This window comes from Oncorhynchus mykiss, chromosome 12 (assembly GCF_013265735.2).
Source record: "Oncorhynchus mykiss isolate Arlee chromosome 12, USDA_OmykA_1.1, whole genome shotgun sequence".
In the NCBI taxonomy this organism is placed as follows: domain Eukaryota; kingdom Metazoa; phylum Chordata; class Actinopteri; order Salmoniformes; family Salmonidae; genus Oncorhynchus; species Oncorhynchus mykiss.
The window spans coordinates 51,164,242-51,178,953 of NC_048576.1; the positions used below are offsets into that span (position 1 = coordinate 51,164,242).

Consider the following 14,712-nt stretch of genomic DNA (forward strand, 5'->3'; position numbering starts at 1 on the left):
AAAGTTTGAAAGAAACACCAGGAAGTCATATTTCTTGGTTTTATTGTCTTTCATAAGGCTGTGTTGCGGTAAACCCCCCCCCCCCCCCCCCTTATCATTTGACTTTCACCTCTCTCGGCCTATAAAAGGAAAACTATGCCAACGCTCCCTCTCCTCTCAGGGACAACACGTGCTACAGTGCACACACAGTCATGTGGCTGGAAAATATCACACGCTCCACTTGCAGAAGAAAACTATTTAGCTCAAATATACAAACATATATTTAACATACATAAACAAGCATGTTGTTTAGGTAAACTGTTGGGTGAATGGAGACTCGTATAGAGCAACAAATAAGGGTACCTCCATCCTCTGCCTCCAATATGCCTTGTAGGTATTTGAAGGAGCCGGATTGTTTGGGTGCGGAGACTGGCTCCTCTGTGTCTTGCAGCATCTTGTACACATCTGACTCTGTGGTGACTTCAAAACTATGACCGTTTCCATTACGCCCCATAGGAGAACGCATCGGAGGCTCAGGGCTGAAAGAGACGAAGACAAACAAATAAAGTTGTTTTCAGTTTGAATTCAGTGTGACCAACAGCTGCGCTGTTCATTGATTTAATTTGTGAATGCTGTGACTTGATTTGGGGGTAAAACAAATGCAGTTTAAAGAAGGGAAAGGGAAAAGGGGATGCCTAGTCAGTAGTACTGAGATCTAGAGTACAACACATGAAAACATGATACAACACTTATTTCCAATGTGGTCCTCACACTGACATTATCACATTGACATGGTACATCTACCAGAATATCTTGAAATGACTGTAGTCTCAGGTCCTTTTTTTCCATTGAAGTAAACTATGCTGCAGGTTCATCCATTCCACCTTGGTATTCCTAGTCCAAACAGGAGATAGACCCCATTTGCTGTTCACAGTCTTTCCACAAAACCCACCAGAAAGAATCCTCAAGCTCCATTATGCCAATAGTGCATAACATTAAGCACTGCTCTGATATATATTTTCTGATCCTGGTCTTCCTCCACTCTGGAGGGACCCTACAAGGTAAACTTCACTGTGAGGCCCTGGGAGGCCTTGGGAGCGGGAAACGTATGCAGTCAGCACAAACAGCAGGGCCCAGAGGACATCTCTGGGCGCTGTAGGTTGTAGCCTAGGAGAACACACACATTTATCACACATCTGAGAGACCACGCGATAACAAATGGATTTTCCACTCCACATGCCTTACCTGTGAGGAGACCCTAGGCTCAGGCCGCTCATTTGTTTTGGCAAGACCCTGTCTCTGTCTCCGTTGCTGCCGTTGTTGTGTGCGTACAGGCTGGCTGGGTTGTTGTACTGCGCATGGTTGGACTGCTTGGAGGTGCCGTTGTTGAGGTGCGGCAGCTCGGGAGTGTAGGAGGGTTTTCGGCTGTAACCGCTGCTGTTGTTCCCCCTGCTGTAGCTGCTGCTGTAACCACTGGTCATTGGTCCAGTGCTAATGGGTCGGAAATTCTAGAGAAGGAAAGAGCAGAGGAGTCATTAAGAAAAATATGGTTATTCCCAATGCACTTCTATGTCGTTGTCATAGTCTATTCATGGCAACATTAAGGTGACTGTTGGCACAGAGGCAAAAACATTTTGCATGGACCTGCGTCAGCTATCCAATGACGTAACCAAATATTAACTGCAGACTTCCATGAACTACACTGATAATCGACCGTATATTGCGTGTGACATGCGTGGTCATCTCTCCAGCCAAGCCACAGATAAGGATGGGTTGCAACATTTTGTTTACGTCATCACTTTTCTAATGGCTGGTTTTAGTGGTATGACTGTCATCCAAAATATAGTGACTTAAAGGCTGTTGTGGGCTGCACACAATCTTAGTAATCTTAGTCCTCTGTAAATATGTAATCTAAACTGGAGTGACTTGTTTAACGGTTGTGCAATGAGAGTACTGGAGACAAAGTTGTCATCCCTCACAGCTAGCCTGTTGATTAACCTGTGTGTGCACATTGAGTGGTGGGTTAGTTTGAGTGGTTGGCCCCAGGAAGCGGAGGTTCACAGACTCTCCAGGCAGGCAGGCAGCAGATGGCCTGGTCTTTGTTCCCTGGCCCAGACCACCCATGCCTGGGCCATCGCTAATCACCACTCTGCTGAGCCCTTGATCCCACACCCCACAGCCCTACCCCAAGCTGCGTCGCCAACCCTGGGCTTGGTCCATAACTCCAAGCCGTGTCCCCTCTCGGCAACAACAGTAAAAGAGAGGCAGAGCAAACATTTGAGTGTATTGTATTACCAAGTGTTCCTGCAGCGACAGTAAACTTGGCCTTTTTACGACGTGTGGATGGATTCCAGCGCCTCCTTCAAACAGTTACAATAGAAGCCACAGAGCCCTGAGATCACCAAGGGGAAGAGTGACAGGACTGCTGAAAGGCTTGGCAAACACCTTGGCTATACCATACCCTAATGAGAGTGAGTGCAGATAACATCAGTGATGATTTGCTGTGTCAAGCACGGCAAATGAACACAAACGTTTTGATGTTGCCTATTTACAGTAGAGTGGTCGTTTTCACATAAACAGATGGAGCTAGGGAGAGGTAGAGAGAAAAGCCTGCTTCAAATCCTTGGCACAAGGGCCGGCGCCAGAACGAATCAGTTGGACGGCTATTTGATTTCCATAGGGGGCATGTTTTCTTCACTGGACTTCCCATGTGTGCATGCGCTTGCTTGTGCACACATTTTTTAAATACCATAGGCGGAGTTTCAAGTTGGGGAAAGCTTACAACTTATACTACAATTTCTACCAATCTGCGTGCCAATTATGGTTTTCACATGTGCATTTTCGTTTCAATAACAACTTTTGCATTTTTCAAAGCCGTTGTCATGTGGTTAGTCATAAGAATCTGAATTAAAATGATACAAATCTAAAAGTAAAACTTAAACTAATGTGAGAGCACCAACCTCTGCCATATAGACACATTGATAAACCGTGATCCCATTGGCGGCTAAGGAAATGGAACTGTATTCTGGGCCCTGTATTCTAGCTCTCTCGCCAGTGAGCTCTGGACAGACAGCTGTTTTCGTGCAAGGGAAACATGTTCGGGTATTTAATGACTTTTCTGCAAATGGCTGCATTTCTATCCTCCGCATCCGCGATGAAAGGTGGCAGAGCTAGAGTAGTGTTTGTCAGACCATGAGACTTCCTGAAAATCTATCTTCTCACAAAAACACCCGTAGCGTTCAAACAGTCTACAAACTTTTATGGACACTATTGAAATATGAGACTCTTATGAACACGATGGCGTTCTCCGTTTTGTTCTAGGATCCAGACAAGCCTCACAAGACTTGTCTAAAGTCGGTACAGCCTCTTCTGCTAACTTCTGCCTGTAGTGTCCGAATGGTTTGGGCTACAAAGTATTATGACCATTCTATTGAAAGTTGAGACTCTTACGAACACGATGTCATCCTCTGTTTAGCTCTAGGGCGCCCACAAGCCTCAGAAGCCCCAAAAATTACTATCTGTTGTTGCACGTGTTTCTGTTGGAATGACGAAGCATGGTATAGAGCTTACTGTCTCACGTGGGAAAAGGTCACACCTCCGCGTTATCATGCTGCTGTGCTGTTTGTTGCGACTTGGCTACCTGCCAAACTTAGTTTGTTACTGTTAACGGTCCAATCAAAACTCTTCATTTAACACATTTACCAACGTCTTCGTTTTTTCCACTCTCAACTTTTTCCATTCAACTTTTTCACCCCGGACGCTTTAGTACCTGGATACCAACAACCGAGCCAGGCTACCAAGAGCTCAACTCTTACAACAGTCTCTATAGAACTACTATAGAACTAAGTCCTTACTTCCAGCGTGTGAGTGTGACTCCAATCGTTGGCCAGTACATACTGTAACTGTATGTTTTGTATCCCCCAAGACTACATAGACTCCCGACACAGCTCTGAGAGGCTACACCAAATGCTAACATGCAGCCTGCCGGTGTGTAGCAAGGAACAGCAAGCGACCTGTTGTCACGGGGAAAGGTCCAATGGATACCTTCATTTGTGAAAAATGTATTGATCTTGATGCAGCTAAAGAAATAATTATTACTCTTCGTGAAGAAAAAAGAAACATTTGACCAAGCACCTGGTCAAAGGATTCCATGAGAATATCGGCATCTTGTCCACTACTGCACTCCTCCATTAGCTTGAACCAGAAAACGGCTGCTCATTGTTCGACTCCAGGTGAGCGTAAATTGATGCGTGTTGGAACCAGAACGAAGAAGAAGAATCATTGAGTGTATTGTATTACCAAGTGTTCCTGTGTCTGGACTTAAGACTTTCAAATCTGTTTGAGCCCCTGTACCAGCAGTCTTCTGCCAGGCACTTGGGTGTTCCCTCCATGGCTGTGGATATCCCTTCAGCTACCTCTCCCTATCCTAGTCAATCAATTGCCTGGGCACAGCCTGGACCACCGTGGCCCCCCTCCGCTGGGCCGTGCTCTCTGGTTCAGAGCTCTGTCCCTTTGGCTGTTGTGGCCTGCACGCAGCCGGAATCTCAGCAGCCTTCTTCTCAGGTGAGTTCTGTGGCTCTGGCCTCGTAATCAGCTTCGAGACACGGGAGAGGCCAGATCATTCTGGCTATTGTGATAGGAAGTTCGATAGTGAGGCATATACCTGTACCTTTGTGTTTTCCTGGGACAAAAGTTAATGATATCAACAGGTTGCTTCTTGAGGCTATGCGTCAGTCACTGGGGGCTGATACTGTCATGGTTCATGTGGGGTCGAATTACATTATGAGGAGCAGCTCATAATCATATGCCTATGAACCAGAGTTATATTGTTAGCATGGAGGCGGTGTGCCATAGCAGGAAGTCCACTGTGTGCAGCTCCCCCTGCACTAACATAAATAGCCTGTGCATGTCTACCTCTGCTAAGCCTCCCAGTAAAGCAAGAAAAGTGATTAAGAAACCCAGAAAAGTATTACAAATTGCCCATGTTAACATATGTAGCTTAAGAAACAAGTTCATGAAATCAATAATTTGCTAGTAACAGATGACATTCATATTCAGACAATCTCTGAAACTCACTTAGATAATACCTTTGATGATACAGTGGTAGCAATACATGGTTATGAGCTCTACAGAAAATACAGAAATGCTAAAGGTGGAGGTGTGGCTGTTTATATTCAGAACCATATTCCTGTAAAGCATAGAGTGAACTAATGTTAAATACCGTCGAAGGAAAATGGCTACAGGTTCACCTGCCTCACCTAAAGCCCATTCTGGTGGGATGCTGCTATAGACCCCCAAGTGCTGACACTCAGTATCTGGATAACATGCGTGAAAGGCTTGTATGTGATATCAATAGAGAGGTATATTTTCTGGGTGATTTAAATATTGACTGGCTTTCATCAGGCTGCCCACTCAAGAGAAAGCTTCAAACTTTAACTAGTGCCTGCAACCTGTTTCAGGTTTTCAATCAACCTACCAGGGTAGTTACAAACAGCACCGCAATGAAATCATCAACATGTCATCACATTGATCATCAACATTGATCACATCTTTACTAATTCTGCAGACATTTGATTGAAAGCAGTATCCAAATCCATTTTATATATTGATCACAATATAGTAGCTTAGGAAAACCAAAGATCCAACTTTCCTTTCCAATTCGCAAGTGGCTGCCCTGAAACCAGAGATCTATATATAATGACGAGTTTCTCATGTCGCTGCCCTTACAATGGGAGTCGTTGTCCCAAAGGCGGGAAGGCAGGCGGGCAAGCTTAGGTCTGCAAATAAAGCCCATAGAAATGCATTGGGCTTATTCTGGATAGATTTTGGTGAGAGCGAGCCCTCCCGCTTCCTCTCTGCTAAAATGATCTCACTGAAGAAAGCATCCGAGCAAGCAAAACATTGCCCCTCCGTTTTACTACTGTACATGTAGCCCATGTATCTGATGCTGTCTGGCTAAAAATTACGACATGCCATACTATTTTTGTCCAAACATCATCACATACATGGTCTACACATACTGAGATGGGGGGGCACTGTTCAATTTGCTCGGATGCTTGATCTGAGATTGATGTGTCCCTCTGTCCATATTTCTGATCCATATTTCAACATTTTATTTGGAAGGATGGGCCCCCGAAGGTTCCCCCATAAAGCCAGCCCTGCTTGGCACGCATTTGTTGCTTGTTTCTGTCTCAGTTGAGCGCCGAGACTACTTTAGATGGCACACTTTTCCATAATGTGCACTGTTGGCCTTGTGTCTGCAGCAAATAGATACAGTATTTGCTTTCAGTGAATGGCAGATTTACAAGGCAGTACATCTGGTGAATAGCTTTTAAAAGTGCCAGTTTGGTAACATTCAGGACCTGTAAGTGCTTTCAAGTTGCTCTTAGGTATGTATGGAGGCTACCATTATTTTCATTAAATAAATCACAGTAAGCAGACTGTCCCATTAAACTGATGTATCGTACCTATGCCGGTCTGAAGTGGTGTTTTTAAAATAGCACACATAAAATATATTTAATGGAAACTGTAGCGACTGGTGACACTCCTTCCACAAAGAGTTCCTTCCACATAGAGTGTGTGCTTTGTTAAATCATATCTAATCACCAGATAAATCACTTAGTAACCTTATCTTGTTTTTCAAACTAACGCAATCAAACCTAATGTTGCTATATTATGACCAGTCACTCGTTGAGTCTCTCACATAGAGTTCCAAAACGGGAAAGACTGCTGAAGAAAAAAACATTTGTCAGAAGATAATGAAATACTCTCACATTCTTTGAGCCTTGACTACGACTAAAAAAAAATAAAGACTTGGAGAAAGCAGTATTTATGAGAAGCAGTTCTGTCTGCTCGTAAATTTAGACCGTCATTAGATTTCACTGACCTGTTTTACAATGGTGGCCAAGCATGGCCCTTGGTTCTGGGTGACTGGCTGCTGAGCCTGTGTGCCTAGCCAGGGGGGAGGAGCTGTGTTGGAGTTATGCCTTTAGACTGGGGCCCGTTTAGACAGAACCACAGGACTCCTGGGGAAATCAGCCTGACTTAAAGCTACTCATAATAATAAGCGCTGAGAAAGGAGGGGGAGGGGGAAGGAGATTTACTGCTGCTACCTCAGTCGACAGACTGCAGAATTTGGTCAGGGAGTGGTAAAGGAGAGCAGGAGGAGGAGAAGAGGTGGAGGAGAGCAGGAGCAGGAGGAGAAAAAGCAGGAGGAGGAGGAAGAGGAGCCTAATTGAAACCATATGCTTGCTTCTGACTGGGCCCTAAAGCTCCCCTCTCTCTCTCAGATTCAACTCCCCCTCCCCCTCTCACAGTAATCCCCAGACCTGGGCAATTAAACTTTTCACATGGCGCTCTGCACCGCTAACCAAACAAACCAGCTCGTTATTGTCCCTGTTCCTATCCCAGAGTGCAAGGCTAAGAGAAGCCCGGGGACGGTGGGTCCAGGGCTGGCTGGGAAGCAGACAGCCAAGGGGCTGCCCATCCGCTCCACAGCGTGCTGACAGAGGGAGAGAGAGACCTCTCTGGGCCAACCCAAATATAGATGGACATTTCTGGGGATTACCGTCTGATTAGTACTACTTCACCCAGGACTGGAAACAAACAACAAAATAAGTTGGGTCATAAGCTTATGATCCGAAGTCCTGGATGAATGTGGTGCAGTGAATTTGAACTCTCAATGGCACTGTGTTGATTAGATATATATATATATTTTTTTTTACAGAGAACAATGTTTTAATTGAACCGCTAAACATATTTGACAGAGGGTAGAGTATGACCTCTATGGAACGGAGCATACAATCACTATAGAAAAAAAACCTATAATCACGTCACAATTAGACTCTATTGTCAGGGTTCTGTAATGTTATTTATTAGGCAGACAATCTTAATTTGACAGGTATACTGGAAAACCAGCGGACTTGTTCCATTCATAAAACAGATTCTGTATCAAACGGATTCTATGAAGTGAAACTAATTCCAAGAAAAAAAAATGACAGTCTTAAGTCATGTGTGGACCCTCGCTGTCAGCTCTCATAAATTCCAGGAAGGATAATCCTCTCCCTCTTGCCAGCTTGGCAGTGCGGCTTGAGAATGGAACCTTAGTGACGTGAGTTCCAGCGTTTCCGGCATTCTAAAGAGCCATACTTTCCAAGGCCCCTGCTAAAGACACAATGGTGATTTTATTTAGCCTGAGGAAATATGCAGAATAGCATACAGTGGCTAGCTGTAGCCACCTGTAGACCTACGTTAACATACTATATAAAGACCACAGGCCTATTTTCCCTTATTTATTCTAATAATAATTTCAAAATTAGTCATTATCCTCTCTGGTAATCTTACAATATTCTGGTCTGTTGATGAGTAAGATAAATTCATGGAAACAATCAATATCTTCCTCCTGTTTTTCACCTCTTTCCAGTACGAGGACGCCACAAATAGCTTTAGTTTCATAACTGTTCAGGTTTAGATCCAAAAATGTATCATTCAACTGTATGAGAATCTCCCACGTTCCCCTTGTTCAAGGAAACATCTCACCACTTCCTTGTGTCACTTCCTGCTAGCTAGAACTCCCATATTTACTTCAAAATCAAATCAAAGTTTATTGGTTGGGTACACAGTTTAGCAAATGTTATAGCAGGTGCAGTGAAATGCTTATGTTACTAGCTCCTAAATGCGGTAAAATGTGAAACAAGTACACAAATAATCCAAATAAATAAATAGTGTTGTAACGACCCCAATTAAAACCCCAAATAGCACTGTAACAGTAATCCAAATGTAATCTACGTATATACACCAGATTAATTTACACAAGAATGATATGCACAGAAGTAGATATATTTGAGCCATTTAGACAATACAGTATATAAACACAGAGTGTGAAACGGGAAGTGTCCAGTGGTTTAATGTCTCTACAATACGGGACAGCAGCGTTGACTGTGTGTGACTGTGCGAGTGATGTGTGTGAGTGTATGTGCATGTGTTTGTGAGTATGAGGTGTGTGTGTGCTAGTTTGTGTGTGTGTGTTTTGTGTGAATGAGTGTGCATCACCAAGTGATGGCTGTTTAACAGTTTGATGGCCTGGAGAGAGAAGCTGTTTCTTAGTCTCGCTGTCTTAGCTCTGATGCACCTGCATTGTGTCTGTCTACCAGACGGTAGCTGAGTGAACAGTTTGTGGCTGAGGTCCTTAATGATCTTCTTGCCCTTCCTTTGACATGAGTGCTGGAGGGCAGGCAGCAGGCCCCCGGAGCTGCGTTGGCCGCACCATTCTCTGGATAGCCATGCAGTTGAGGTTGGTGCAGTTGCCGTACCAGGTGGGGATGCAGCCCAACAGTATGCTCTCAATTGTGCATCTGTAGAAATTTGCGAGGCTCTTTAGGGGCAATGCCGAATTTCATCCGCCGCCTGAGGTTGTAGAGGCGCTGTTGTGCCTTCGTCACCACGGTCTTGGTGTGGTGAGACCATTTCAGGTCCTCATTTAGCCTAACTCAAGGGACCGACCAACCAACTGTTTCCCTTTCATGTTTACACGCCTCCACCAAAAGCAAATTAAGCAAATGCAGCTAATGATACTTACTCACTCCGTTTCTAGCGTTTCTAGCTCTCAACTTTAAGTCTATTAAAAAGTAGCCAGTCTTTCAGTAGAGAGCAGAGAGTGGATACAAGGTTTCCAAACCTCCTTCTGTAACTTATCCAGGAGGTAGAGCAGCATTCTCCGATTATACGCACACAGGAGGCACTGCTAGCATGCCTGTCTCTGTTTTTTTATACAGAGTTTGAGTTGATAGTTCCCCCTTCGCTCAGACTTCAGCTTGTGTCGAGACGGTGATATACAACGTTCCCAATCCCCAGGACCCCTCTCAGGGAATCTGCCTGTCTCCGTTTATATACAGAGTTTGAGTTGATAGTTCCCCCTTCGCTCAGACTTCAGCTTGTGTCGAGACGGTGAAATACAACGTTCCCAATCCCCAGGACCCCTCTCAGCGAATCTGCCTGTCTCACTGGATTGCCTGAAGGCTGTAATGGGTTGGTCTTTCACCTCCTTTATCACTAGGAAGATGTATATGTTATGACTACCACGCTTACAAGAGCAGTATATCAACCATGTAACCCAAGAACATTAGGAATATTTAGGATAAGGATCAGTGGCTTTGACTTAATAGATGTCACGCGTGTTAAAGCAATAAAATGTCTATGCTGCTTTCTGAAGACAAACAAAAGACGATGTAAACTTAGGCGCAGCTACATGGAAAAAAAACATTCACCACAGGGATAGAGTTAACTTGTTCTGTATTGAACCTTCCACCATTCGTATAGCTCTTTCATTCAACATGTCCACCAGCCTGCCTACTGAAGCGGATCTCAATACATCTGTCTGCTGTGTATCGCGTCAACATTCAATTGATGAAGTGATGGAATAATTTCAGGCCTCTGTGTGACCCAGTCAGCTCAGTTTACAGGGATCGCTACACTGAAGAGACTGGGACATGGGAAAGCGCCCCAACATGACAACCAACGGCAACAATAAGAGATGAATGGTCACTTCTCAGAAGTCCCAGCCACAATACGCTCATTGTCTGCTTGTTTTGGTTACACTTTGCTTCACCCTCTCTGTTCAGTATCGGAAAACGCTGCAAAGTTCACCGGGCACGCCTCGGCTTCTGGATAATTTATTTTGGGAACCATCGAGGCAGCAGTATATCAGAAGATAATCTACACTGAACAAAAATATAAACACAACATGTAAAGTGTTGGGTCACATGTTTTATGAGCTGAAATATAAGTTCCAGAAATGTTGCATGTGCAAAAAAACAAGTTTCATGCAAAAATGTGTTTTCATACCTGTTAATGAGCATTTGTCCTTTCCCAAGATAATCCATCCACCTTAGAGGTGTGGCATATCAAGAAGCTGATTAAACAGCATCATTACACAGGTGCACCTTGTGCTAGGAAAAAGAAAAGGCCACTCTAAAATGTGTAGTTTTGTCACACAACACGCTGCCATAGATGTCTTAAGTTTTGAAGGAGCGTGCAATTGGCATGCTGACTGAAGGAATGTCCACCAGAGCTGTTGCCAGAAAATGTAATGTTAATTTATCTACCATAAGCCTGACATTGTCATTTTAGAGAATTTAGCAGCAGGTCCAACCGGCCTCACACCGCAGACCACGTGTAACCACGCTAGCCCAGGAACTCCACATCTGGCTTCTTCACCTGCATTGTCTGAGATCAGCCACCCAGACAGATGATAAAACTATGGGTTCGCATAACCAAAGAATTTCTGCACAAACTGTCAGAAACCGTCTCAGGGAAGCTCATCTGCGTGCTCATTGGGGTCTTGACCTGACTGCAGTACGGTGTCGTAGACGTGTACGATAGCGTGTTCCAGTTTCTGCCAATATCCAGCAACTTTGCACAGCCATTGAAGAGGAGTGGGACAACATTCCACAATCAACAGCCTGATCAACTCTATGCGAAGGAGATGTGTCGCGCTACGAGGCAAATAGTGGTAACACCAGATACTGACTTGTGATCCATCCATCTACCTGTTTTAAGGTATCTATGACCAACAGATCAATATCTGTATTCCCAGTCATGTGAAATCCATAGATTAGGGCCTAATGAATTCCCTATGTGAACTGTACTCAGTAAAATCTTTGAAATTGTTACATTTATATTTTGGTTCAGTGTATATAATCATATCTATGGCTCTTATTTGCATGTAAACAAGAGCAGCTCATACCTGTGGTGACTCAGACTCCAATGTGGCCATGTATGGACTTGTCTTGCCATCTTCAATAACATTTGGAGACCAGACTTTGTCTCCTGACCTGAAAGACAATACCCAGGAAAGAGAGGCTAGGGTTAGATAAACAAGGACTCTGTATCTATAAAATACTAAAGGGGCTTTTAAAGCCGTCATATCTGCTCCTATCAACTTGTGTTCACAGGTTATTTGCTCACAGCAGTCACTAAGAAGATGCTATTAAATTCTGTTATTACTGGATATGATTATGCTAGAGTGGAATGAAAATGGACTAAACTCATGACACATACACCATAATACAGTTAAGTAAGCGAAAAAAGATGATGACTTGAACTTTCGTATTAAATATCACTAACCACTGCTAAATATTACCGGGATATGATCCGGGGATGAAATATTTGACTGTGCTCCAAAATAAGCTTCACTTCTTCATTTTACACAGTATCAAGGGTCAGGTTTCTTCTCAGCATGTGTTTTTGTTTAGCAGGCGTAACACTGGCAGCTGAGTGTGACCACATTCCAATACACTTTAGTGATAAAGTCATCTCTGCTGCACATCAACAGGAAAACTATGGCATGAACTCACGACCCTTGGCAAAAATTTCTCATGAATCCTTTTTTATTCACTTCAGTACCACTCAATATAACAGTCTGTGATTACATACTTTAGGACTGAACCAAGCCTAGACAGTCTAAAATATTATCTGTGCACACCAATCTTTGCCTTGCAAAATATCCTGTGGCGTACTGCATTAGCATCGAATGGCCCCCGCGATATGCATCTTTTCAGGGAAGATAGGAACCAATATACACAGGCAGTTAGGATAGCAAAGGCTACCCTTTTCAAACCGCCCTGCACCCCTCACTGCAACTTGCCCAAGCCTCCCCATTGCTCCTTCACCCAAATCCAGATAGCGGATGTTCTTAAAGTGCAGAAAAATCTGGACCCCTACAAATCAGCCAGGCCACAATCTGGACCCTCTCTTTCTAAAATTTACCGCAAAAATTGTTGCAACCCCTATTACTAGCATGCTCAACCTCTCTTTCGTATCGTCTGAGATCCCCAAAGATTGGAAAGCTGCCGCGGTCATCCCCCTCTTCAAAGGGGGAGACACTCAAGACCCAAACTGCTACAGACCTATATCTATCCTACCCTGCCATTCTAAGGTATTCGAATGCCAAGTTAACAAACAGATCACCGACCATTTCGAATCCCACCGTACCTTCTCTGCTATTCAATCTGGCTTCCGAGCTGGTCATGGGTGCACCTCAGCCACGCTCAAGGTCCTAAACGATATGATAACCGCTATCGATAAGAGACAATACTGTGCAGCTGTATTCATAGACCTGGCCAAGGCTTTCGACTCTGTCAATCATCACATTCTAATTGGCAGACTCAAAAGCCTTGGTTCCTCAAATGACTGCCTCGCCTGGTTCACCAACTACTTCTCTGACAGAGTTCAGTGTGTCAAATCAGAGGGCCTGTTGTCCAGACCTCTGGCAGTCTGTGGGGGTGCCACAGGGTTCAATCCTCTGGCCGACTCTTTTCTCTGTATACATCAATGATGTCGCTCTTGCTGCTGGTGAGTCTCTGATCCAGCTCTACGCAGACGACACCATTCTGTATACTTCTGGCCCTTCTTTGGACAATGTTAAACTAACCTCCAGACGAGCTTCAATGCTATACAACTCTCCTTCCATGGCCTCCAACTGCTCTTAAATGCAAGCAAAACTAAATGCATGCTCCTCAACCGATCGCTACCCACACCTACCCACCCGTCCAGCATCACTCTTCTGGACGGTTCTGACTTAGAATATGTCGACAACTACAAATATCTAGGTGTCTGGTTAGACTGTAAACTCTCTTTCCAGACTCACATTAACTTCTTGATTCACCCATCCCGTTAGCGGGATCATTTTCGTCAACATCTGCTGAATTGCAGAGCGCCAAATTCAAATTAAATTACTAAAAATATTTAATTTTCATGAAATCACAAGTGCAATATAGCAAAACACAGCTTAGCTTGTTGTTAATCCACCTGGAGTGTCAGATTTCAAAAAAGCTTTTTGGCGAAAGCATACCAAGCGTTTATGTAAGGACATCTCTCTCAGTAGACAAAACATTACAAACAGCTAGCAGCCAAGTAGATTGGTCACGAAAGTCAGAAAAGTAATCAAATGAATCGCTTCCCTTTGATGATCTTCAGATGTTTGCACTCACGAGACTCCCAGTTACACAATAAATGTTCATTTTGTTCCATAAAGATTATTTTTATAGCCAAAATACCTCCATTTGGTTGGCGCGTTATGTTCAGAAGTCCACAGGTTCGAGCGGTCACGACCGGGCAGACAAATTCCAAATAGTATCCGTAAAGGTCGTAGAAACATGTCAAACATTTTTTATAATCAATCCTCAAGTTGTTTTCACAATATATAATCAACAATATTTCTACCGGGACTGTAGCTTCTTCAATAGGAGAGAGCGAGAGCGAGAGCGAGAGCGAGAGCGAGAGAGGAGAGAGAGAGAGAGAGAGTGAGTCTGCTCCAAGCTGTTGCGCATGCAAAACGCTGCTGGCACCCAGCCATACAATGACGCGATGTGATCTCTCATTTTTCAAAATAAAAGCCTGAAACTATGTCTCAAGACTGTTCACACCATGGGGAAGCCATAGGAAAAGGAATCTGGCTGATATCCCTTTAAATACCAGCAACAGTGTGTGAAAACCTTGTGAAGACTTACAGAAAATGTTTGACCTCAGTCATTGCCAACAAAGGGTATTTAACAAAGTATTGAGATAAACTTTTGTTATTGACCAAATACTTATTTTCCACCATAATTTGCAAATAAATTCATAAAAAATCCTACAATGTGATTTTCTGGATTTTTTTTCTCATTTTGTCTGTCATAGTTGAAGTGTACCTATGATGCAAATTACAGGCCTCTCATCTTTTTAAGTGCACAATTG

General features: G+C 43.8%; 1 protein-coding gene across 1 annotated transcript in view; it reads right to left on the reverse strand.

The window, feature by feature from the left end:
• LOC110537739 (PDZ and LIM domain protein 4) overlaps positions 1–14,712 on the reverse strand; it is a 64,873-nt gene that overhangs the window by 11,730 nt on the left and 38,431 nt on the right. Inside the window, exons 3-5 of the mRNA XM_021624093.2 lie at positions 11,723–11,810; positions 1,225–1,487; positions 343–518 (exon numbers count right to left, since the gene is read on the reverse strand). Of these exons, the coding sequence (XP_021479768.1) occupies positions 343–518; positions 1,225–1,487; positions 11,723–11,810 (527 nt within the window). The remainder of the gene's footprint in view (positions 1–342; positions 519–1,224; positions 1,488–11,722; positions 11,811–14,712) is intronic.